This window comes from Malus domestica, chromosome 01 (genome assembly GCF_042453785.1).
Source record: "Malus domestica chromosome 01, GDT2T_hap1".
Classification (NCBI taxonomy): Eukaryota; Viridiplantae; Streptophyta; class Magnoliopsida; order Rosales; family Rosaceae; genus Malus; species Malus domestica.
Genome location: NC_091661.1, coordinates 32,233,775 through 32,258,901, shown reverse-complemented (window position 1 = coordinate 32,258,901; position 25,127 = coordinate 32,233,775). Strand labels below are relative to the sequence as shown.

The 25,127-nt window shown below is 38.7% G+C and overlaps 6 protein-coding genes across 16 annotated transcripts; 3 read left to right on the top strand and 3 right to left on the bottom strand.

Moving 5' to 3' along the window:
• Positions 1-7,329: 7,329 nt before the first annotated feature.
• On the bottom strand, positions 7,330-10,942 carry LOC103444940 (histone acetyltransferase MCC1-like). 2 transcript variants are annotated; one of them, XM_008383915.4, is made up of 7 exons: positions 10,522-10,942; positions 9,860-9,902; positions 9,288-9,511; positions 9,052-9,196; positions 8,701-8,800; positions 8,392-8,620; positions 7,330-7,804 (listed from the first exon to the last, which is right to left on the bottom strand). In XM_008383915.4, exons 3-7 carry the CDS (start codon positions 9,476-9,478, stop codon positions 7,615-7,617), a joined length of 855 nt encoding a protein of 284 aa, XP_008382137.1. In that variant the 5' UTR covers positions 9,479-9,511; positions 9,860-9,902; positions 10,522-10,942; the 3' UTR covers positions 7,330-7,614. The 2 variants fall into 2 exon arrangements, with proteins under 2 accessions (XP_008382137.1, XP_070677440.1); XM_070821339.1 differs by having other exon boundaries at positions 10,495-10,759.
• A 266-nt stretch (positions 10,943-11,208) lies between these two features.
• LOC103444954 (syntaxin-21-like) lies at positions 11,209-13,982 on the bottom strand. The gene is made up of 7 exons (XM_070821355.1): positions 13,504-13,982; positions 13,215-13,308; positions 12,993-13,132; positions 12,741-12,815; positions 12,103-12,260; positions 11,887-11,987; positions 11,209-11,668 (listed from the first exon to the last, which is right to left on the bottom strand). The coding sequence occupies exons 1-4, from the start codon at positions 13,740-13,742 to the stop codon at positions 12,746-12,748; spliced, it is 543 nt and encodes a 180-aa protein (XP_070677456.1). The 5' UTR covers positions 13,743-13,982; the 3' UTR covers positions 11,209-11,668; positions 11,887-11,987; positions 12,103-12,260; positions 12,741-12,745.
• On the bottom strand, positions 11,603-12,381 carry LOC139187613 (syntaxin-22-like). Its single transcript, XM_070814664.1, has 4 exons — positions 12,377-12,381; positions 12,103-12,260; positions 11,887-11,987; positions 11,603-11,668 (listed from the first exon to the last, which is right to left on the bottom strand). The coding sequence occupies exons 1-4, from the start codon at positions 12,379-12,381 to the stop codon at positions 11,603-11,605; spliced, it is 330 nt and encodes a 109-aa protein (XP_070670765.1).
• Positions 13,983-14,893: 911 nt separating the features above from the next.
• LOC103444858 (binding partner of ACD11 1-like) lies at positions 14,894-16,852 on the top strand. Its single transcript, XM_008383807.3, has 5 exons — positions 14,894-15,005; positions 15,438-15,541; positions 15,640-15,715; positions 15,929-16,015; positions 16,099-16,852. The coding sequence occupies exons 1-5, from the start codon at positions 15,000-15,002 to the stop codon at positions 16,588-16,590; spliced, it is 765 nt and encodes a 254-aa protein (XP_008382029.3). The 5' UTR covers positions 14,894-14,999; the 3' UTR covers positions 16,591-16,852.
• Positions 16,853-17,922: 1,070 nt separating this feature from the next.
• LOC103444867 (TOM1-like protein 1) lies at positions 17,923-21,160 on the top strand. Of its 9 annotated transcripts, none has more exons than XM_070821313.1 (5): positions 17,923-18,108; positions 18,237-18,485; positions 18,727-19,255; positions 19,807-20,052; positions 20,602-21,160. In XM_070821313.1, exons 3-5 carry the CDS (start codon positions 18,737-18,739, stop codon positions 21,025-21,027), a joined length of 1,191 nt encoding a protein of 396 aa, XP_070677414.1. In that variant the 5' UTR covers positions 17,923-18,108; positions 18,237-18,485; positions 18,727-18,736; the 3' UTR covers positions 21,028-21,160. The 9 variants fall into 9 exon arrangements, with proteins under 9 accessions (XP_070677414.1, XP_070677385.1, XP_008382070.1 ...); XM_070821284.1 differs by having other exon boundaries at positions 18,705-19,255; XM_008383848.4 differs by having other exon boundaries at positions 17,938-18,108; positions 18,397-18,485.
• Positions 21,161-21,925: 765 nt separating this feature from the next.
• Positions 21,926-25,071, top strand: LOC103444897 (probable arabinosyltransferase ARAD1). 2 transcript variants are annotated; one of them, XR_011580714.1, is made up of 9 exons: positions 21,926-22,496; positions 22,575-22,748; positions 22,971-23,128; positions 23,225-23,372; positions 23,845-23,960; positions 24,046-24,184; positions 24,316-24,426; positions 24,564-24,688; positions 24,808-25,071. XR_011580714.1 is itself a non-coding variant. In XM_070821270.1 (9 exons), exons 1-9 carry the CDS (start codon positions 22,038-22,040, stop codon positions 24,937-24,939), a joined length of 1,506 nt encoding a protein of 501 aa, XP_070677371.1. In that variant the 5' UTR covers positions 21,927-22,037; the 3' UTR covers positions 24,940-25,071. The 2 variants fall into 2 exon arrangements, 1 of the variants encoding a protein (XP_070677371.1); XM_070821270.1 differs by having other exon boundaries at positions 21,927-22,496; positions 24,620-24,688.
• Positions 25,072-25,127: the final 56 nt, after the last annotated feature.

Here is a 25,127-nt window from a genome sequence, read left to right as displayed (position 1 = left end):
TATATGGACTATGGATGCATGCATATATATATATATATATATATGGTGGATGATGCCTTGGCGATACAAAGCTTTGACCCTTGAAAATAGCTTGACTTCTTAAGGAGAACGGATGGAGGACACGTCGATAAAATTTCTCCAACACGGGAGGAAACCTTAGCTCCCTCTAACCCTAATTCACTCCGACAAACAAAAAAAACCTAATTCATTTTTATTAATTTCAATCAATGAATTGGGGCTTTGTATTATATTAACCTAATACATAAGCACACGCAAATTACACCATCGATAGATCATTCTCCTCTAGAAAAGTGAGGATGAGGGTCCCGTCAAAGCCTAACTCTAACTTCTAACTTCTAATGTCTAACTACAGATTTTTATTATTATTTTTTATTTTGTTTGCTATAACTATAATATACAAATACCAACATATATTTTGGTATCAAATTCGCCGTTAAGATTTTTTACTTACAAACAAAGATCTAGGACATCAATAGACCGTATTATTACGTAACAAAAATACTACTAGCACTAACCAACAATATAACTTGAAAACATGTACCCTAACCATTAGCACTATTCATAATTAATTATTGGGTTTTTTTGTTTATATTAAGCGATGTTATATATGTGTTTTGTGTGTGTGTATTAAAGGGAGACTGGAATTAGTAAACTTGGGATCTCTCTTGTTCCTAACGATGAGAGAGAGAGAGAGAGAGAGAGAGATCATGTATATGGAGTATTAGGTGGGATCAATTTCAATTATATTAATCTATTGTAAATTTCAAGGAATTCTATCAGTGATATAGAAGAAAGTAAATTAATTTTCAAACCATAACCAACTTTCTTTTTAAGAAAAAAACATAACCAACTTTATTTCACAGAATATAGTAGGGGTGTGCTATCCAGTCCCCACCGCACACTCCACACTTTCTGGTATATTGATCGTCAGCAATGCTATCTAATTGCTAGGTTTCTCTCTGTACAAAAAGTTTTGATATATTCTTATATAATATAGAATATAAATATATAGGTCCAGGGAAAGCAATCTCCAATCTCCATCCTCCAACTAATCTTAAGCGTCAGGATTGTTGCACAGTTGATCTTCTTTTTACCAGACCAATCTTTTTTTTTTTTATTCTAGTCTTTCTTTCTTTTTCTTTTTCTGTTTTTAAGAAGAAAAAAAACCATTAATTTCCACGTTCACTAACGTAATAGTTTCAGTCCAAAACACATGTATAAGGTGCTCGACAAGGGGAAGCAAGTAATTATTATATCAAATAAAATAAAGTTGTAATCATTCATCCCCAAAAATAATGCAAATTATGGAGATAATAATCATTAATTTCATGCCGACATTCGCAATCATAGATATATTACTTACGTTCCAACAAATTAAAAGCTAGAAAATGATTTATAGCAAAGGACCAAAGCGGATTGCCTACTTCTTCTTCCTCTTCTTCTTCTTCTCTTTTCTATATATCCCTGTAGGCTAGCTGCAGCCTGTAGCTACAGAAATACGGATTTCGGCTTCTTAGCTAGCTGGTGATGACATCATTGCTTACTAGTAGTCAATGTGTGCGGGGGTTAATTAAAAAGATAGTAGTGTGTATGCTGGGCGTTATTATATAGTTTATTGGGCGACCATTTTTATCTCATGAGTTCTATTTAGTAACACACACAAAAAAGAAGATTAATTAGTCTAATTAATTAATTAATTAGATGGTGTGTGGGAAATGATAAAAAAAAAAAGAAAAAAAGAAAAAAAAAAAGAAGAGGAAGTCGACTAAAAGAATATAAAAAGGCGGCCTAGCTAGATAGGACATACTTTTTCTTATATACTGATTTGAATTCATAAGCAATGGTAAGAATGTTACGTAACGCCAAGGCATGCGAATAGGTAGCAAGGTTAAAACTTAAAAGGCAGTTGTATACAATTTCAGAGCACGCAGTAGTATTAATTTTGGGAGGTATCAAAATTCATCCCGGCAAGGTAAAGCCTCATCTGGGTTCTACCTTGGACTTCCTTATATCTCATTTTCAGATGAGAATGAATCTTGTAGATAGAAAGTTGATTAGCATATATATAATTGTAAGCATGCATGCATGTGGAACAATTAAAAAGGTTAATTTTGCTCTAAAATTCAATTACTGTACTACGAATAAATCATGGCATGACCAAATTAAGCGAGTACTGCTAACTGCTTGCTTGCTGGTCGTGTACGTACGTACTTTCCCTTTTTCTGAAATAGAATTAATAATATATATGAAGCAATTGCATTATCCAAACCAGGCCATTTTGCATGCTTAGTCAACGTATATTTATCATCACTTCCGCATATCCACTCCGTGGTTTTTTTTTTTATTGTTCCAGATGAATGAATTAAGGTTTTTGCTTGGCAGAGATTTTAAGAATTACTTAAAAGAATTATTGCTATATGACGATTTCAGGAATCAAAGCTTCAATTAAGCTAAAACTCAGAGACCAATGTTCCAATTTTGATAAAAGTTCACTTCCAGGATAAAAAAAGTTTAAGGTTAAATTTCAAAATTCTCTACTAATCACACACAATTCGGAATGCCTTATTCTTCTCCATACAAAAGAGATATACTATGAATTAAGGAAATCTAAACGGTAGCCTAGAATACAAGTAAGATGAATAAGTAAAATGATGGGGATTTTTACCACTTGCAAAAGTAGGGACAAAAACACTTAAAATACTTGCAAGAGTACAAGGTAATCGTAGTATAGTCGTCTCTAATAAGGTCGTTCTCTACATAAATTGAATGAATATTATGTCAAACCAAATCTTAATTAATTACTTAAAACAAAGTTCGAGAAAAGGTTGATTTTGTGATTTAAAGTAATAAAAACGAATTTAATAGAAATAATTAAATAAATCAGCAAAATAAAATAAACTAAAAGAAAATGGTTTTTGAAAATTGAATTGTAAAAGCACTCCGTCATCACCTTAACAATCATATGTAATTCTTTCAATTACTTATGACTTACACATGCATATTCTGAAGGTTAGGTTTTCCTAAAGTATGCCTACTTGGACCCCTAACATATAGGGTATATCAAACATGCAATCCGTTTGTGGTATTCAGATCAAATCTAAACATGCTTAACGCATTAAGTTTCATGAAAACCCTCTGAAAAACCATGCAACCCTTAAGATGTGGTATTCATCCTAAGTGAACTTGCACATATTAACCACAAGAAGTCTTCGTCAATTTCAGGGACCGATCTCCGACCAAAACTGCATCAAAATTATTTTCTAAGTATCCTAATGGTGATCAAGCATTAAGACAAATAGATAGTTACGGTGATTAATAATTCAAACTTGCATGCATAATATCATAAGTCAATTGAAAAGAAACTACATATTCTTGCTAAAGCTCGTGGCCTAGCCCTAGCAAAAGAGAATTAGTTACGAACAATCATAAAACAATATATTATTGAAAATAGAAAAATGATAGAAAACACCTTGAAGGAACAATACAAATCCTCAAAGCCTAGCTAAGTTCTCCAAATCGATGCTCCTTCTCTCTAAAACCCTAATGGCTAAATAGCCTTATTTATACTACTACATAATAAAATCTTTACTAGAAAGAAAGTCTTCTAAAACTAGGAAACATAGCAGAATAAGATAATTAGGAAATACATTCCTATTATAACGTTAGGAAATATGGCCAGCCACAAAGAATCCCACGTTTATGGATATTCAGGGCTCCAAGACAGGCCCAAAACGACTTGAATTAAAGCTTAGGACGTCCCGAACATAACTGCAGAAGGCCTTGAACCCAAAAGACATCATCTTGGATGCCAGAAAGCCCAAATAAGCTCAAAATGTCACTTTGACAGCATTGCGCGCTGCTCTTTTATTTCTTCTCCATACATAAACTGCTTGGTAGAAAAATATGATACTTTGATATGATAAAGTTGAAAGACTAATGAACATCCTCCAATTGAAATCACTCCGAAATTCATTTGTTTGCCCACTTTTTGCTCAGGAGGAAGTTGAATGTCCTACATTGGAAATATAATTCGAAGTATCGACTCATCATAATTTTTATTTTAATTAAGAGTAATTACTTAGAAAATAAAGAAAACTCTAATTACATTCATTTTGTTGTTGTAAAAATATTATTGAAGTACTTAAAAGGGTACTATGTCTTTTGATCTTATTTATAGAAAGGGGGATTCGGATTTAAGAGCCTATAGTGATGCAGATTGGGCCGGAAAATTCCTTATAAGTTACTTAGAGTTTGAGTTTAGGGTGATGACATTATTCAACTGGCTTTTGCATTTTCCTTAAAATTTTGAGGAATTGATGTCCAAGGAGCTAGCTTTAGCTTCGTCAATAAATGGATCTTGTTTGTTTCTTCAGATTCTGAAATTTTGAGAAGCAAATTTAGCAACTTGGAATTAATTTTGTTAATGGCTTATTGAAAATGGTTTTCTCAGGTTAGGTATGACGCATGAAGCTGGATTTCATTTTTTAGGTCAATCATGCTTAGTCCAATACTTCACTAAACGTTTCACTAAGTTTATACAACTTAATTTATTCTAAGTCAGTATACAACTTAGTTAATTCTAAGTCAGTCTAACTTAGTCTTTGAAGTTAATTCAATCTGAGATAATCCGATGCAACAAACTCACCCTTATAATCTTTGATAACGCTTGGCTCCACTAGTATTTTGCTATTTATTTTCCCCATGTACTTTTTCGGTTTATCTTTGTCCACTAATATTTCGACATGTGATTTCCACTATTTGTGCAATGAACTAAAAATTACAGTACCAAAAAAAAAAAAACCAAATTGATTTGGGAACATCAAATGAATTAATGTGAAGGATGAATAAGACTAAAGGAAAGAAGGAGAAGAAAATTGCAATTGATCTCAGTTTCATAAATGACACTAGGTCGTCATGCATGCATGCATGGCCAGTAATCATGTCAGGTGGACAATTAAATCATAAACAAAAAGGGAAAAATTACATGGATCAAGCATTAATTAATACCTGATCATCATGGGACTGGGGGAATTGAAGTACTGTCCTCAGTCAGGACTCAGGACCATGGGACTGGGGGAATTGAAGTACTGTCCTCAGTCAGGACTCAGGACTCAGGACTCGGTATAAATATATAGTAAGAGTAGCATTTTTTGATGAGATAAATTACATTACATGGAGGTCCAGCAGGAAGAAGTTCGTGGGTCCCAGACGGCCGGGAGCATGAACTTCATACCATTCTCTCCGATGGCATTGTAGGAGGCACCGGTAGCGGGGTCGACCTCAACCTTGCCGGTCTGGCCTGGGACGGCGCCGCTTCCGAAGATGTTTTCGCAGGCTGTGACGGCTTCGATGGGGTCGCTCTTGGGTCCCGGCTTGAAGAATCCAGTGTTGAATGGGTTGGTGACGGCGGAAGCCAAGGCGGAGGCGAAGTGGACGACCATGGCGTCAATGCCCATGTCGCCGTTGGGGGGCTTCACCGGCACTTGATTAGGAGTACCGTAGTCCAGCCTCTGGAATGGCCAAGCGCAACTCCCGGAGCACAAGATTTCGGGGTTGCCGACGACGATGTAGGGTCTGTTCTCAACCAAGCCATGCTCGTAGCATCTGCCACGGCACAAGCTGTGCACCGTCACTTGGCTCCCGGTAAAGATCACGGTAATAGTGTTGGGCTTTCCGGAGTCGGCCTTCTTTAACAGTCTCTTGATGAACTCATAGGTTATCACTTTTCCAATCGAGTACTTGTCGTCGCTCTGCTGGGTCCCCACCTTGATGCGGAGTTTGGGTGGGGTACCTTTACCGGGGGTTGGACTAGCGAACAATTGGTAGCTCTCGACGATGTCCCACCACCTGTGCACCGCCGCGACGTGATCGTTCTCCGTGTTCTCGAGGGACCTCAGGAAAGTCCGAATCACTTCCCTCTGTTCGGATTTGAACTCACCGTAAAATAGGATGGAAAGGTTAATGTTGCCGGTCATCAGAGGCCCTCCGTGGTATGTGATGGGTCCGCCAACTCCAGGAGCTGGGACGGTGCCGCCGGTAGCATGTGCTGCACCACCAGCGTTTGGAGTTGGAGTTGGAGTTGGATTAACACCACCGGGTTTAGCGCCAGCAGTTCCAGGTGCTGGGACGGTGCCGCCAGCAGCAGGTGCTGCACCACCAGCGTCCGGAATTGGAATTGGATTTGCACCACCAGCGTCTGGAATTGGAATTGGATAAGCACCACCAGCGTTTGGCATTGGAGTTAGATAAGCACCTGGACCAGCGTTTGGAATTGGATTTGGATTAGCGCCAACAGTGCCAGGTGCTGGGACGGTGCCGCCGGCAGCAGGTGCTGCACCAACAGCGTTTGGAGTTGGAGTTGGCTTAGCACCACCGGGTTTAGCGCCAGCAGTTCCATGTGCACCACCTTTTTGTGGACCGCCATGTTTCTTTGCAGCACCTTTATTTGAACCGCCGCCTTTGCCATGTCCGCCACCGCCGCCTTTGCCATGTCCGCCTCCGCCGCCTTTTCCCTTTTTGGAGGCCAATACCAACGTGGTGGTAGTAACATCGAGGAGCAATACAAGGCAGAGAGCGAGGGCTGCAAGCTGACGGTTCCCCAGGCGATTACCCATCGCTGGGAGAGAAGATGATGCTGTCATTATAAATTTATTCCTTGTTTTTTGTTATTTTTTCTTCAATTCCAAGTTTATGTGGTTTCTTCTTTTCTGTACCTCACCCCTATCTATATATATATATATACACACACACATATTAATCGCAAGAAACATGCATGCATGCATGTGTGAGGCTGGAGGCTGAGTTTCCCCCGCTCCACAAATTAAGGGCAACTCTCCCTCCAAATATTTCATTACTTAATTAACGGACACACCAGAAGACTTGATCATACACTAATTTTGTTTCTATTTCCGCCAATTAAAGATGAGTAGACTATTTTTAGTTGGGGTTAGGGATGGGGATGGGGGAGGAGAAGGGAAACTTAATTATTATTATTTTTCTTCTTCTTCTTCTTCATCGATTGATTTGGTTCTGTTCGATTCGAAGATTGCTTGGATACATTTGGAGGCCCCTGCCATTTACATTCTGGACAACACATACTTGCGTGCCCTCCAAGAATTTTCAGGTTTTTTCACTCTAGGAGGCCGGAGGCCAGAGGCTGGAGGCGAAGTAATGTTTTATTTAGCTTACCAGTGACGGTGAGATGATCTCGTCCTAAATCTTATAACATACGCGAGTCGACATTTCATAAAGAAAAAAAGTAACTATTGTGTGGTAGAGGATAACTTAAGAGATCAACAAAGAAGAAAATAACAAGTAATCAAGGATCTCACGAGTGACGCCCTGCTTCTTGTACTTAATTAACTTCATCCAACTACAACACAACACAACACAACAACGTTTATTACATCGGGGACGTTATTCCGCTGTAATTTAAAATGTAAAATGTCTATTGGTATGGTTTAAACAGAAAGCATAGGGGCAAAGCAACGTTTTATAACTTTGCATCAACATAACCTCCCCTCCTGCTCGCTCATTGCTCATCTCTCCGTCTCTCTCTGTCTGTCGATCCAACTTCTAATATGAACAAACAAATCAAACACACTCGTACCCTGTACACTCTGCCGCAGTCAGGTTTCTCCTGTTTGGTCCGGTCGATATAAGGCTATGGTTTTCTTTACATTTTGCCCACTTTGACACCTTCCTGTCTTCATTCTTCCGTAGCATTGCAAACACAGACTTAAGACCATTCCTCATAAAATTCAGCGTCCCTGTAACCAGCTCCCTGCAACATAAAACAATCCCAAAACAACAATCAATAACCTGATCAGTTTAGAAGTACTTGACAAGACGGAGACTTTATTTTCGACAGGTAAATAAAACCAGAATGTCACATGCATCTATGCTATGGTTTTATCTGCTAATGCACGGTTCTTATTTTCTTCTACCAGAGAATCCTTTTTTCCCTGCATCATTTTGCCGAGGAATTTCAACAAAAACATGTAAACTCTATGTTTTAAATAGCTGGACGTACAAGTATAATAACTTCCAACTTCAGGAATTCAAGATACCAACATCTAGCAGATCAATGCACATCAATAACATAAGTTAATTGAAATTCCTGGTTTTTGTTACGTCTTCTCCTAATTTTTTAAACTTGTTTATATATTCACATTGCCTCTAAAGAATGAAAATCCATGCCGTAGGTGAAACGAGCGAGCTAAACATTTCCACTGCAGGTAGCCAAAATGTTCAGAAATTTATTCTCTACAAATCTGCAATCATCTTTTTATTAAAGAAGGAAAATATTATCTCCATATATAACAACATGGCATATCAGAATGAACCAAAAATGAAGCGTGTTATACTTACAATGGCGAGCAAGGAGATCGGCCACCATTTACATAGTACACAAACAGATATGAATCATAATGCTGACCATTGATCAAGTAAAAGCCTTGCAACCTTCTGACACACATGAATGACATTTTCTTGTACAAATGGATTGCAGAATTATTGTAAGAAATGACATGCAAGTAAATTGCTCTGCAGGTTGGAATACTTGAGGCATATTTTATGACCTCACGAATAAGTGCTGAAGCTGCAAGTCCAAGGGAAACAAATTACCATGTAGTGAAAGAAAGTCTTAGACTCCATAACAATAAAGAGACAAGCTTTTACCTATGCCAAGATTTCTGAAAGATTCTACTACTCCCAGTGTCAAAATGTAGACTAATGTCTGATCTGAATTTGATGAGTCGAAACTGAGCAAATCCCCTATCTACAACACCAATCGTTTTTTTATAAAAGAGTTAGGGTAATTCAGGAAAATTGAACAAAACAATGCGGCAAACCATACTTCCATATACTTGCAAAATCTGGAATGTTGAACTCTATAAGTACTCCCAATTTTCCAATGACTTCAGTTAAACCAGAAAGACCAAATAATAACCACAATAATTTACGGTTAGGGTGATTCCTCCCCACAGAATCACACAGGAAAGAAAGAGGCTAGGAATATAGAGGACACACCTCACTTTCTCTTGCAAGAACAATTCGTGCGGTTACAAATCCAATAAGTTCATCACCTTGACCATTTGGACGACTTCGATCAACAGCTGCCCATGACACAATATCATGTCCATTGACGACATTTTGGAAAAACTCAGCCTCGTACCTGTAGAGAGATTGGCAAAACCTTTTGTACAAAGCTGTGTCATGGTAGCAAAGAACATGGCCATGAGAAAGTAGCGAATGAGATTACGTACCTAATGGGAAATAAATCGTCATGGATTTTCTCTAAGATCTCAAGGTCAGAAGGTTGTATAGGCCTATAGGATATGGCTGGACGACGGGGAAGTTTTGGGTTCACCATTGGGATTGTGTTGTCAATCCCCAGCAAATACTTGATATACTTGGATAATTTGCTCATGAACTTCTCCTTCCATTTATGCCACATCAGCCACAGAGGCCATGCAGTAGTTTACGTCAACTGCAAAAGGAAAGACGCCTTCCAATAATTTTCATGTTTGCAAATCATAAATACAAAAAGCAATACGACATGCACAGGTTTGAATGTAACTCTGTTGTTCCCAGAATTGATAAAAAAAAAATTAAAAAAAAAGAGGGGTAAATTTGTGTATCGTATGGAAAAGCAAATTGAGAGTAACAAGTTGAGTACATTATCTACTACCGTTGAAGGTGTGTAGTGTACCATGTGGAAGGTAATGGCATTGTTTGCCAAGATAATAAGCACAAGATCTATTTCAGAGCAGGCATGCTTATGCACTGTTACTGGAATACAGGTGAAACACAAATTCATGGGTACAACAAGTATTACCTTGACAATGAGTGGGAAAGTTACCGGACTCTTGAGACGCGACCTGCAGAGTGAAATAGGGATGCCATTGTTATTGTCTTACCAAAGAATCAAGTCTTGAAGTTTATTCCAGAAGAAAGATTATCAGAAAAGGTTTAGGGGAGTTGAATACAGACAGGGATCTTGTATAATCAAGTCAAGATAATGAAGACGATATATTTGGAATTAACAACATGATATAATAATACTTAAGTAGACACAAGAGAAGAGGGCAATTGAGTAGTTGGGAAATCGTGAAATGGTCAAATTGAATCGAATTCTATGAACTGGAAACTTGGGAAGGCCTGTAACTGTAAGAAGAACACGTTACGATGAGAGAGACCAAAGGCGACAAGAAACAAGGTCAATTCTTCAAGTGCATCAAATCAAAGTTTGGAGGAATGACGAATTGTCATGGACAACAGATAACATTACACGAAGTGCAAAGACAAAAGAAAGAAATCACATCATCGTGTACAAATTGAATCGAATGGAATCGATTTGAATTCTTAGAAACAAGGTTAATTCTTATTCAACAGAAAATAAAAGAATATTAACAAGTAATTCCTGACCTGATGAATAATTTGATAAAAAAAATTATAAGACAGAAAGCAAACCCAGATGAGAGATCTCAGGCAGGTAACCTTGGTGGGGTGGGTGGCCGAGACGCCGGAAGGAAGGACGGATGGGTTTCTCAGAGAAAATGGTGATTTGGAATCCACTGAGTTTGTCGTCTCAGCTCAGCTCCGTCGAACAAGGTAACATCCATCCATCAAAATTCCAATCCAAGAGACCAAGACTTTGCAGCAAGGAACTTGTTCCCTTGTTTTTAGTTTATTCTTTTTCTTTATTCTTCGCTTTTCAAGATGGGTTTGGCTGAGCCGCTTACTATTTCCGATGTTTAAATGTAAATTTGAACCATATTATCAGTAGTTATTGTTTACTCACCTCTTTAACGTAAATAATATTATGTGTTAAAAAAAAAAAAAAAAAAAAAAAAAAAAAAAAAAAAGATGCGCTGGGTTGAGGTTCTTGGGCTCAACTCTTACTCTCAAATGGGATTACAATAACAATCTTGGAATGGGCTATTCTTACTACTTGTTTTGCCTGCTAAGAGACAAGCTTTCCTTTTTATTTACTTTTTTTCTTCTTCGTAAAAATTAAGGGCATGTTTGGTTGTAGAAAATAAGAATGCATAGGATTTTATTTAATTTTTCATCATATGTACATATCTATTAAAAAGGAAGTGATTTTTGAACTCCATTTCTCCCCTGCATTCCTCCATTTCTTTTTCTAGCCTCTGAACTGAATATATTAAAAGAGAATCAAAAGACTGAAACATGATATAAGCAAGAAGGATTTGACTACAAAAGGAAAAAATAAAACGTGTGAAAATCACTACCTTAAAAAAAAAAAAAAAGATAAATACATCATTAGTTTAAGGAGAAAAAAATGATAAATACATTTGTTTGCTGACTCTATGCTTCTAGTCTTGGGGAAGGTTCTATACCCCACGTATACATAGTAACTGTGCATTTTGTTTACAGCCGACGAGGATGCCAGCCACTCCAACACCAAGGGTTGAGTCCGAGTCATTCGGCCTTAGCATCAGACCCAGCTCAAAGCTGAAGGAGAGGAGAGGAGAGGAGAGGATAGGAGACAAGACAAGGAAAAGATTTGTTCTTGCAAGGAAATACTTTATATATCATTCCTTTTGATCACTGCTCAAGCCATGACAACTATAATCACAATGATGAGGATGACTCCAAATATCACCAACAGCAAACACGTCTGCCCAAATAACACAAATAATTAGTAACCTCTATGAATCCAATGCTTTATATAGTAATAACCGAAATAAAGAAATTAACCAATTATGTATGTCAATCCAGCCTATATATTGCACCCTTTGGTTAAAGTTTTTTATAGCAACTTAATCTTGGAGTTGAACACACAAAACAAGAGAAAACAGGAAACGGGTTCATGTGTTGGAAGGAAAAGAAAATTACCAGGGATGAATTAGATCTTTGGGTCTTAGATGCTTTCACAAGGTGGGAGGTTGCTTGCACGGTTGCAGCGTGGGAGTTCTCAATGTTCGCACCAATATCATCTGAAAACACACACATGTACAGACAGCGTCTTTCAAAGTAGGGCACACAATGTACAAGTGACTCAACAAACACAAATTCAATTTCTATGTAACAATGAACAGAAACTGGACTAACCGATTATAGCTCCTTGATCATGGACCAGGACAGCTAGATCTTTGAAAATCTCATTAACCTCGCTGATCTGTTGTTGAATTTCTTGGATCCCTTGCTCCCTTTCTTCAATAATGGCTTCATTGAATGCAATCTCATTGTCTGCAAGTACAACCTCTTGTCTGCATACAACATATCAAATCTATAACTTAACCATGGATTCCAGTTGCATCACGATAGGCACTCAACATCAAAGGCAATAACTAGTTTTCAGGGCAAGTCCAAATTACTAGAGAACCTCATGCAGTTAGAAAATGTGTTTCCATAAAAAAAAATTAAGAAAAAAAAGGGAAAACATCTCCATGGGAAGAAGATACATTCATCTGGCCTATCAAAGCTCGCAAAACTATAAGATGGCTTAACACAATCCGTTTAACAATGTAATCGAGGAAATGGAGATCCTTTATGATCAGGCACAAAAGAAAAATCCCTTAACTAGTTAAGAAGGTATTTCTTTCCTTTTAAGGGAAGTGACTCTTTTACTTGACTATCTAGAAACTCAAAGATTTCTTTGGTTTTAGGATGAAAAATTTTCGTTCAGGGTATTATAGATAGAAATAACAGAAGTTTCTCAATTTATGGAAGTATATTAAGTTGCCCACCTTTTTTATTCTAGAAGAAGAGCTTGGTCTTTAGAACTCCTAGAAGAACTCATCTCCTGCTCATGGGCATGATAACTGCACAATATGATGAAAGGCATTGATGAGTAGAAGATGCAAGTAATGGAGAAAATTAGAGTTAAATCCTCGAGAAGAAATACGTAAACTTAGACGTGCAAGTTTACACTTTATAGAAACTCCAATGCTTGTGTTAAAGTGTGTTCCTCCCAGTAACAACATGTGATAAGATAATACCTGGATGGAAGAACATCTTTGGGAACAAAGGGAGCATATGTTGTTTCCCTTTCAGCTGCAAGCCTCTGAGCCTTCTGGAATTCTTTAAGTACGGCCTGGAAATCCTTTGCAAGCTTAGCATCCGCAATCTTCTTGACAACCTGCAGTTTGTCAGCCAAAAGGGGTGAAGTCCGATAATGACAACTTACATAGTTAGACAAGTAAAATGAATTGAATGCTTACAGTAACTTGGGCATGGTGATCAGTTTCACTAGCTTGCTTGAGTTTTTCTGAAGTATCTTTCACCAACTGCCCAATATGCGCCCTTGTCTTATGCCTGCCAGTGCCAAGTGCCAATTTCCCATTGAGATAAACAGTGAATTAGGTTGGAACGTTGATAGCTCTCATTAACGTACAATCAATCAATCAATTAAGCAAATAATATGTCTAATCATACAAACCTAATAAGAAGTTGAAAAGAGGGGAAGAATTATTAAGAAGAAGAAAATGGAATATGAAAAGTAGTACTGACAGCTTGTCTCGGAGTTGAAGGGTGTCTCTCGGGGTGCCGAGGGAATTGACGAGGCGGTAAAAAGTGGATACGGCGGTGTTGATTTGGAAAATCCCGGCAGACAGGGCCTGGGACGGCTCGTAAAGATTTTGACTTCGATTTTGCTGCTGGTTCTGAATCGCATTCGAGTAAACGAAAGGTCGTCGTTGTTGGTGTTGCTGTTGGGGAGAAGAACCAGCCTCGAGATCTTGGAAACTCATTCTTCCTCCTTTTGTTCTTTGTTTCTTTCTGCGTTGCTTGTATTGGGGTTATGGGGGTTATGGGGGTTGCGGTGTTTGGTGGTTTGGTGCAGTCAAAGACTCAGGAAGGAAATTTCGTTGGTTTGGTTTGGTTTGGTTGTTTGTGTTACAACTTAGAATAAATAATAGAGTTGAATCAGTCCAAATATCCAATCCAATCGCTTCTTCTTCTCCTCTCAAATCAAAATTCACCTCTACTTCAAAGGAAAGGACAGGTCAAACCATGCTATTCCGCAAGCAAGGAAGACTTATACGATAAATTTTCATGACGGATGACAAATGGTACATTACTCGTTTTAATGAAATTTGTAAAAAATTTTATTTTTTAAGTTATTAACTTTTTAGCACACATATTACACAATTTGTATAATAACACGTGGTCAGTGGCGAATCTAAGAAATAATATTAGGGGGTCAGTAAGAATAGAGCGCAAATTTTTTTACCAAAAATAGCATGCATATCTCAATTTCATCGAGTCTTGGTAGGCTTAAAGTCATTTGGAAAGACATATTGCACATATGTTAATGTATGCAAGGGGTAGCACCCAAGATATTCATAAACATTTACCGAGTTTTGGTAGGCCTGAAGTCAGTTGGAGATCGTGTATGAAACCAATTCTAATCTTCGAAAGGACAACACTCAAGGTATCAATGGACATTTAACGAGTCTTGGTAGGCTTTGAAGTCAGTTGGAGAGCGTGTATGAAGTCAACTCTCATCTTCGAAAGGGCAACACCCAAAGTATCCATGAATATTCACCAAAGTTTGGAGGGTCAACACCCAAAGTATCCATAGACGTTTACCGAAGTTTGGGGGGTCAGCTGACCCTCCACCTCTCAATGCATCAGTCACTGCACCTGATGTACCATCCCTTGTACCGATCATACTTAAAAATATCTCTGACTTAGACACCGACTCTCTCTCTCTCCCCAGTCCGCGGGTGGGACCCCCACCATACGACGTTGCTTTGTTAGTCAACGGACCACGGCACAACTGCTGTTGAAGGCTTGAGGCCTTAATTAATAAGCCCACAATTTTATAGCGTTGGATTGAGTCAGCCCAATTGGTAGCAACTGACTGCCTCATAAGTTAACACACTTTGCCATGCATCCCTCCCTCCCAAATAACCGTTTGCCCTCTCTCTCTCTCTCTCTCCGTGTTTTTCTTTCTTCTCTGGAATCTGTAGAATCAAGCAAACTGCAAACACGCCTTCAATTTGATGGAGGTCATTTTTTGTCTTCTTTTTTTTTTTTTTTTTTTTTGTATATATACTTTTGTTCAGTTTTGTTGATTTCCCTGCTTAAATAAATATCGTTACCAAATTATAAAATTGGTTTTGAATGTTTGATCTACATTATGATTTTACGCTTTGTTTTTGTTCTTCATTTACAAATTTTGATGATTTCAGATAGAAAATTTGTTGTGGAATCTGAATTGTGTGAGTCTTTCAGTGCTGCTTGCATTTAGGAACACATCCCCTTATAACATTTTTGCTGGTTGTCCCTCTGATCCTCTCCCTTTTTCTACGTTTTGTTTGTTTTCTTTAATCCGATCCAATTTTTGGCACGGCCAAGTTGTAAATTTTCCAATCTCCAAACTCCAGTCACTCCACTTTCATGCTTACATGCATTCTCTCACACTTTGACATGACTGACAGATAAGGACATTGAAAGTTAGCAATGTCTCCCTAGCTGCAACGGAACATGATTTAAAGGATTTCTTTTCCTTCTCCGGTGAAGTTGAATACATTGAAATTCAAGGGTTGCTTTTTTTTTTTCTCCCTCCCTTTTCTGTTTACTCTTCTCTTAATTAAACACATTGTGACGCAGAAAGTTGAATTCTTTTCTTCTTTATTGCAGCGACAACGAGAGGTCTCAGGTTGCATATGTTACCTTCAAGGATTTCAAGGGGGCAGAAACTTCAGTGCTTCTTTCGGTCATTCACTTCTCAACGCTTTTTTAGTTTTCTTTTTCTCTTCTTGTCCTTTTTCCCTTCTTTTTGTATAACTTTTGATTCCGGAGTTTGGACTATTTTTGTTGTAAACTTATGTATCTACTGGAATTTGGGGAGAGTCTGATATTCTGACACTCTTAATCAGTTTTGTTGCGATCTCGTCTGGTTTTCTCAATTATGTGTGTTATCTTTCAGGGAGCAACAATTGTCAATCAGTCCGTTACCATAGATCTGGCTCCAGATTACAAGCTTCCAGCTGCTGTGGCTTCAGCACTTCCGACTGTAATATTATTTTCTAAGGGCACTTTTCCTCTAACAACAATAATAATTGCTTCTGACGGTGTTCAGTTGTTCATCCTCCTCAGGCAACGGAAAATGTAAGTCCTGGTGGTGTGCAATCTGCTGTACACAATGCAGAGGATGTCGTGAGCAGCATGCTCGCCAAAGGATTCATTTTGGGAAAAGATGCGATCAACAAGGCAAAGGCCTTTGATGAGAAACACCAGCTTAGTTCCACTGCGACGGCCACAGTTTCTGCTTTGGACCAAAAGATTGGTTTCACTGACAAACTTAATGCTGGCACAAGCATGGTAAATGATAAGGTGAAGCAAATGGATGAAAGGTTTCAGGTTTCTGAGAAGACCAAGGTTGTGTTTTCAGCTGCAGAGCAAACGGTCAGTAGTGCTGGATCTGCAATCATGAAGAATCATTACATATTAACTGGGACATCGTGGGTAACCGGTGCTTTTAATAGGGCTGCCAAGGCAGCAACTGAAGTGAGCCAAAAGACAATTGATAAGGTTTCAGCTCAGGAAGAGGGTGGAAGGAAAGTGGAAGGAAGTGGTCCGGTCCATTAGTGAGCCAATCCTCCGACATCTGCCATGCTAGCTACTAAAAAGCAACCTTCCCAGCCTAGCACAGAATCAGGGGTTCATCGTCTCATTTGCGTAAGCTTTGAAGTACTGGCAAATATAATTGATACTTTCTTCTACAATTACACGGTTAGTAGCAGCAGCAGCAGTACCACTTTCCTGTTTGTTTGGAATTAGAAGTTGTAATTTAGAATAGGAGGGATTGCTGGTCCGTGTGATTTTCTTATGAATGACAATTTTGACGTTCTTTCGTTGCAGCTTATATAAATTCACACTACGCAAATACAGCTTACGTACAGCTTCAATTGTTTTATACATGTACCGGTTGTTTGAACAATACAAGCATACACACACATATCCAACGCAATTAATTAATATTTACAGAGCGTGTTGCAAACTTGCAAACGACTTGATCGAAGTTGTCCAAGCACATTAAGTTAATAGATTAAAAGAGAGAGAATGAAAAGAGCTTGAATTGTTGCTCCCAATAGTATATAGATAGCAGGGTACTCTTTCTATCATCGATGGATTCTGAATTCAAGTAGAATTCATCTGTTGCTGGTAGCGGCGGTAGTGTCTTACGATTATAGTAATATGGAGGTGTCTGATAAGGTGCTGGTGGTGTCTTAGCAGGTGATGAAGGTGGTGGTTTCTGAGATGGAGGTGGAAGCGAAGGTGGTAGCGGACAAGACATTCCAGAGAGAGAATCATCGCTGACCCTGTAAACGACGTGTATAAGCTTTAAATTAAAATCAAATAATTTGACCGATGCTTGGTGGTTCAAGTGGTAAGAAGCTTGTTTCCCTTAAGTTAGGTTTCGCGTTCGAACCATGTGAATGGATAAACCAGCATTGGGAGAGCTTGCCCCCCATATGGGATCCGACTCGGCTCAAGGGATTAGTCCTTGCTTACGTGCGGGATACCCTGGATTCATAAAAAAAAATCAAATAATTTAGAATCCATGTTGTATATAAAATGAAGTTACACTAATTTCAACTTCTTGTTTTTCTTTTAAGGAATAATGAGAAATTTTTTTATATATTCAAAATCAAAATTTCATTAAAATATGTCAAATTCAAACACGAAACTTCATGTGTAAAATGAAGCTATTAGCCAATTTTCTTCAAAGTTAAATCTGAATTATATTATTATGGCTAATTCAGTGTAAAACTTAACTCAATCTCATAACCCTTTAATGCAAATAATATCGTTTTTTAAATAAGAAAGTGCGAATAATATCATTTTTTAAATAAATAACAAAACAAATATTAAGGTAAAGCTAATTAGCTAGCGTAGAAGAGGGATAAAAAGGCGCATAAAGGCTGAAACTCCAAGGAAGGTGACTTAAGAATAAATCCGACTGATTTTATTCGCTTTAGAGAGTCGTTGCGCCTTGTCGTCTCAAGAGGAAGACTCCCAAACCCAAACCCACCCCCACTCATACTCGCAGAGAGACAGAGCTTCCTTGAGAATTCTCCTTCCTTCCAGAGACAAAAGAAGGAGGTTAGCAGGCACTCATTTCTCACTCTCTATTTTCTTATTTACATATTGTTTCCATCCAATATTAATCGGATTCATTTTCATTCATCACAACTGTTTCTGGTCTGATCGATTCCTTTTTTCATAAATAGTACTTGCTTGTTTGCTGAGAAAGGCGTAAGAAAAGTCATCAAACAAAAACAGAGAGCATAAGCAACTAAAATATGGATTGTTGACTTGAACTTGGCATATGGGTAGGGTTTTTATTTTAGGAATCTTTCAAGTAACCTCCTTGAATTGTTGTCTGTTCAGTTTGGTTGTCAAGAAAATTGAAGGCCAGAAAAGAAGGGGATTTCGAGGAAGCAAAGTTGCAGCTTTGCCAATTCATTTTAGAGTTTAAGGTCGATATTCCTCGCAGTTTTCTGCTTTCAATTTCATTCTTTTTGTTTTTGTGATTTCGCTGTTTCATGAGTTATGCATCTTTTGGGTTTTGAGTTACTCAAAGATAGATGAATATATCAACTTGACTTCTTATGTGATATTTTTCTTCGCAACAGAATTATATCCTTCCATCTTTGCAACACAGTTAATTAGTATTATCATAAAAAAAAATTTTGAAGGTTTTTGTTTAAGAGTCAAAAGGTCTGCCGCGATGAGTGACAATTTGATGGAGAAGGTGAGCGCTCTTGGTGAGCGCCTCAAGATCGAAGGGACTGAGGTCGGTCGAAAAATGAGCGCTGGATTTAGCTCAGTCAGCTTTAAGGTGAAGGAGCTCTTCCAAGGCCCAAACCAAGCAGATAAGATCGTTGAAGATGCCACATCAGAAGCACTCGAAGAACCTGACTGGGCTATGAATCTTGAAATATGTGACATGATCAATACTGAAAGAGTTAATAGTGTTGAATTGATTCGCGGATTAAAAAAGCGGATTATGTTGAAGAATCCTAGGGTCCAGTACCTTGCGCTAGTGCTGCTTGAAACATGTGTTAAGAACTGTGAAAAGGCTTTCTCTGAAATAGCAGCGGAGAGAGTTCTTGATGAGATGGTGAAGCTGATTGACGACCCTCAGACTGTTGTTAATAATCGCAATAAAGCTTTGATGCTGATCGAAGCATGGGGGGAATCGACCGGTGAGCTCCGCTATTTACCTGTTTACGAGGAAACATACAAGGTATCTTGTTTTTTTCATGACTAGAACATAGTTAAAGACAAATTCCATTTCTGTAACTCCTGAGTTTAGTTGGACTAGTACAAAGTACTTAAATATTTGATGGCCATCACAATTTGTCCTAAGATTCTTCCTATGATTTATGATGTTAGGAAATAAACAATTTAGCCATGGTACTAGAGAGAACAGAAATGAATTTAGCTGGCCAGGTTACTATTGGTAAGGAATACAACGCTAATGTTGAATAAGAAACTGAGTAACACTCAAAATTGAAAGTATACAGTAATTCAGAATTTACGTGGCTTTTATGCTACTATAATCCTTACCCACGGAAGACTTGGCGCAAAACCAAGTGCAGTGGCGTTCTAGGATTCATACATTAGTGGGATGAGGCTCTGATGTTGTTTTTTGGTTGTTATTATCCTTATCCACAATCTGATTTTCTCGAGCCTCCATTGCGTTGGGTGGTGCAGTTGTTAGATCTATATTTCTGATGTTTGAAGAAGTGGTTTCATGGTACTTAAACTTTTATGCTTGGACCACCTCAATTTCAGAGTTTAAGATCAAGGGGTATTCGGTTTCCCGGTCGCGACAATGAGAGTTTGGCACCAATATTCACTCCCCCTCGTTCAGTTTCTGCTTCGGAGTCAGATGCTAGTTTTTCCCAGCAGATTCCGGTTGAGATTGCTGCCCAAAACTTTACAGCTGAACAACCAAAGGAAGCATTTGATGTTGCAAGAAACAGTATTGAGCTACTTAATTCTGTTTTATCCTCTTCACCCCAACAAGATGCTTTACAGGTGATTTTTATCTTGTTTTCTCACTTGTATATCCTCTTTTGACTCCTGCATCTAATCTGTTAATATATGGGATTTTTGTCACCTACATTTTGTGAGATGCATGGAACTTTCAATATCACTACTTTTTTTTTGTGTTATCGACTGATCAATATGATTTTACTTGCTTTTTGATTTTTTAGGCAAGGCAGTTTTAGGGACACTACCTATATACTCAAACTTAAAATGGGCCTTTGAAAATAGGTGAATTTACTACTTAGCCTGTTCCATAAGACCATATCCCATCCAATCTAGAGCCAAGTGGTACGGGGTTGACCTTAGGACGATATCTTCTATGAGGACAGCCAGTTCAAAGCTAATTTAACTCATTGTACAATGTCAGCCCAACAAGGAATATGAAAACCTGATGCAATTATGATGCCGTATGAGGGCATATGTTTTCTTATGCAATTACGTATCTTTGTTCAAGAATAACTAGTTATGCATTTATATTTAGGAAATAAGAATTAGACCAAAAGAGAGATGGATTAAATGTTGTTGTCTCATTGGCAGGATGAGTTGACGACCACACTTGTACAACAGTGCCGTCAATCTCTATCCACTGTCCAGAGAATTATAGAGACAGCTGGAGAGAACGAGGCCTTGCTGTTTGAAGCGTTGAATGTGAATGATGAGATCCATAAAGCTCTATCCAAGTATGAAGAACTGATCAGGCCTTCAGTTGTTCCAACTGCGCCAGAACCTGCAATGATACCCGTAGCTGTGGAGCCTGATGAATCACCAAGTCATGCGAAAGAGGATTCCTTGATTAGAAGACCAGCTGCTTCTCGAGGTTTGGTTCATGCAGGGAGCAACGATGACATGATGGATGATCTTGATGAGATGATATTTGGCAAGAAAGGTGGAAGTTCATCTGAAGGAAGCCAAGATCCGAAGAAGCAGCAGACGCCAGCAAAGGATGACCTTATCAGCTTTTGAGATGGCTTAGATTTATAATTCAATATACTTGGACAGGAAAACTTTGCTGGTGTTAATACCAGGCTTTGTAGGTGTTGATTGTTGGAGACGTTGAAGTTTGATGTTTGAATTATTTCACCTTCATGAACATAAATGTCGGTCTTCTTTTTTTTTTTTCCTTTCTTCCCGTTCTTCTCAAGTAACCAAATTTAGATGCACAATATCTGATGGAGTTATACAAGTATAACACTCTGTATACTTAATTCATGAAGTATCTATGCAGTGGCCCTCATAGGTTCGATATCGTTAGGTGTATACATACGATCAGGTGTTTATCTCTGTTAACATGTAAATAATGACATAACTCACATGAAATCCACATGGGCTAAGGCTTCCTATTTTTCAAGTATGTTAAACAACATACTTCCTTGTTGACTACCGGAGCAAGTCTTTTATATTTTTCTCTCGTCACGTGATTCACGTGATTGTGAATTTATTTAAAGGACACAACTAAACTATGGTTCAAGGAAGACTCTAGCGTGTAGTAGATAAACAAGTGGGAAATTTGATTTGGAGTTGCAGCTAGGCCTGGCATTTTAGACCCAACCCGTTAACCCGACTCGATCTAATCTGTTAATATTTGTATTTGGGTGGATGCTTAACGGGTCGTTTTGGGTCAACCCGTTAGACCTGTTAGGATCCGTTAGTTGAGGATATTTTAGTAATTTTAGTAAAGTCTTAATGACAAAAAATAAACTTTATGAAAAAAAAATAATAACAATTGTTAACGGGTGAAACAGATGACCCGTTAGCTTAATGGGTCGAGTTCGGATGACCCGTTAGCTTAACAGGATAGATTCAGATTATCCATTAACTTAACAGATCAGATTGAATCGGACCCAAATCCAATAAATCTTACCTGTTTACAGGTCTAGTTGCAGCATCGCATCGTCCCGGAGATGAACAAAACAACAAGGAGTTTAGTAGAAGAATAATAGGGCGGAGAGAGTAGAGAGTGCCCTGCGAAGCAAATGGCGAGATCCAAATACCCAGTGCTTCTCCTACTTCTGCCTCTCCTCGCCCTCTCCCTCATCTTCTTACTCTTCTCCTTCCACGGCCCCTCCCCCTCCGACCCCTCCGCCATTCTCCACCCATACCAGCCCATTTACAAACCCGAAACCTCCTTCGTCGCCTCCCTCGAGCGCTTCCTCCTCGCCCACAAATCCGGCCCACCCAAGCCCCGCGATGACACCGTCCTCACCACTCCCACCCAATCCCAACTCACGCACCTGGACGATCTGGTCTTCCAGAGCGACAGCCACAGGTTGTACGCCGATCCGTACTACCCGCTCAGCTTGCCGATTAGGGTTTACGTGTACGACATGCCCAGTAAGTTCACCTACGATCTCCTCTGGCTCTTCCGAAACTCTTACAAGGAGACCTTCAATCTCACCTCTAATGGCAGCCCCGTCCACCGCCTCATCGAGCAGGTTTTACTAACTCTTTCTTTCTCTTTTTGATTTGATTTGAATTGAATTGAATTGAATTTCTGGGGGTATTTAGTGCAGCATTCAATCGATTACTGGCTGTGGGCAGATTTGATAGCTCCGGAGTCAGAAAGGCTGTTGAAAAGCGTAGTGAGAGTGCATAGGCAGGAGGAGGCAGACCTCTTCTACATCCCATTCTTCACCACCATCAGCTTCTTCTTACTGGAGAAGCAGCAATGCAAAGCACTTTATAGGGTCTGACTGCCACCCCCTCCAAGGTTTCCCTTAATTGCTTGCTAATTAGTGCACATCATAAATACACACACACATGTCATAAGTTCATAACATATCTCACATTGTTAGCATCATACAATGCGCAGTTAACTTAAACCTTTTGCCCTTCAAGTTTGACTGTATTTTGAACTCCTTTCATAACCTAAGCTCATCTTGTGTTATTGATGTTATTTGTGTATGAAGGAAGTCGTCAAGTGGGTTACCGATCAGCCTGCCTGGAACCGATCCCAAGGACATGATCACATTCTTCCTGTTCACCATCCCTGGTCTTTTAAGTCTGTTCGCCGTCTCATGAAGGATGCAATTTGGTTGCTTCCTGATATGGACTCCACTGGCAACTGGTCAATATTTCACTCAATTTCTTTTTTGAGTCCTAAGTTCACTAAAATCATTACTCAGCTCAAGCTTGTGTTAACTGTAGTTTACTCTACTATTAGGTACAAACCTGGACAAGTCTATCTGGAGAAAGATCTAATTCTTCCTTATGTTGCCAATGTTGATTTTTGTGATGCGAGATGCATATCCGAGACTCGAACCAAGAGAACAACTTTGCTCTTTTTTCGCGGCCGGCTTAAAAGAAATGCTGTTAGTCTTTTTATTTATTGATGTATTTCTTTTGGCTCAGCCTCTCCATAAATGGAGGTAAGGCTAGCCGACATTCACCTCTCCCAGACCCTGCGTAAAGCGGGAGCCTTGTGCACTGGGTACGACCAAAAAATGTATTTCTTTTGGCTACAAAATGTGTTGATTTGAATTGAATCTGCTGAAAAGTGATATAACAATTTCTTTTGGGATTAATTAAACCAGAGACTCGTACACTAAAGGAAGAGTTAGGCTTGAGTGCATTGATAACGAGTCTAAATGATAAAAGAACGTGGCGTAGGATATAGAGGCGAGGTCTTTTCTGTAGTTAATGGATATCATCGTCAGTGGATCATAGAATCATTGTGGGATGAAGTTTTTTCCCATTTTCAACTTAAGAATGTCTGACTCTTATTTGTATGCACACAAATTGTATTTCAACAGGTATAGCTAATTTACTGTGTTTTTCTTTCAGGGAGGGAAGATACGCTCACAACTTGTAGCAGAACTAAATGGTGCTGATGGTGTAGCTATAGAGGAAGGGACAGCAGGAGAGACAGGAAAGGCAGCAGCTCAGAATGGAATGCGCAAGTAAAATTTTTTAGATCCTTGCCCTGCTTTGTGATGTAATTTCATTGTTTCATCGTTAATTTATTTGAGTTGGTTTCTCTGTCAGGTCTGTCTTTTGCTTAAGTCCCGCTGGTGACACTCCATCCTCCGCTAGATTGTTTGATGCCATTGTTAGTGGTTGCATACCAGTCATAGTTAGTGATGAACTGGAACTTCCTTTTGAAGGAATACTAGATTATAGGAAGGTATTTATAACTAAAATTTCAGATAATTGCTCACAGCTTTTTCTGCCGAAATCCATATGTCATGGCGATTACTTGGATTGTTGGCCTTATACCCAATGTTCTCAACAGCTGCTTTTTATCTTTGCCTGCAGATAGCTTTATTTATTTCTTCTAGTGACGCTGTACGACCAGGGTGGCTTGTAACATATCTTAGAAACATTAGCCATGCTCAAATAGAGGAACTGCGTCAGAATCTTGCCAAGGTATGTGTCTGAAAAATTGAAGTGAATGTTATTATTTTGTTGTTGCTGCTATCTGTATTTGTATATTTTTGTCAAAACATTGTAGTAGACATGCTTTTTAGGTGCCATGCTTTACTGTTTCTTTATCTTGTCAAAAGGTTGGAGTAGACATAAATCTTCATGGGGACTGATTTATGCTATTTGTCATTCCCAGTACTCAAGACATTTCCTCTACTCCAGTCCAGCCCAGCCCTTGGGTCCGGAAGACTTGGTTTGGAGAATGGTATGATTATCTTGGTCAATAAACCCATATCATTTATTACTTCCAGCTGCATAAACAAACATAAGAAGCCTAACTCCAGTTTAGAACTATTGATTTAAGGTTTTTTTGTTGTGCAACAGATGGCTGGTAAGTTGGTGAACATCAAGCTTCACACTCGGAGATCTCAACGAGTGGTGAAAGAGTCAAGAAGTATCTGCACTTGTGAGTGCAAGCGTGCCAACTCTACAACCACAGGTCACTTGCAGCTGTAATTAATTTCTAGAGTATTCTTGTGCGGTCTTATTCTTTTGGTTTGGCTGTAGTGAGAAGGTATTTATGGTTGATTTCACGAAATACACTTGCGCTTTGCATACATATAATGGATTTGATTCTTCTTTACCCAATTTATATGTTGTAGCAAAGGGCTGTTTGACAAAACAAAAACAGGACCATATGATTT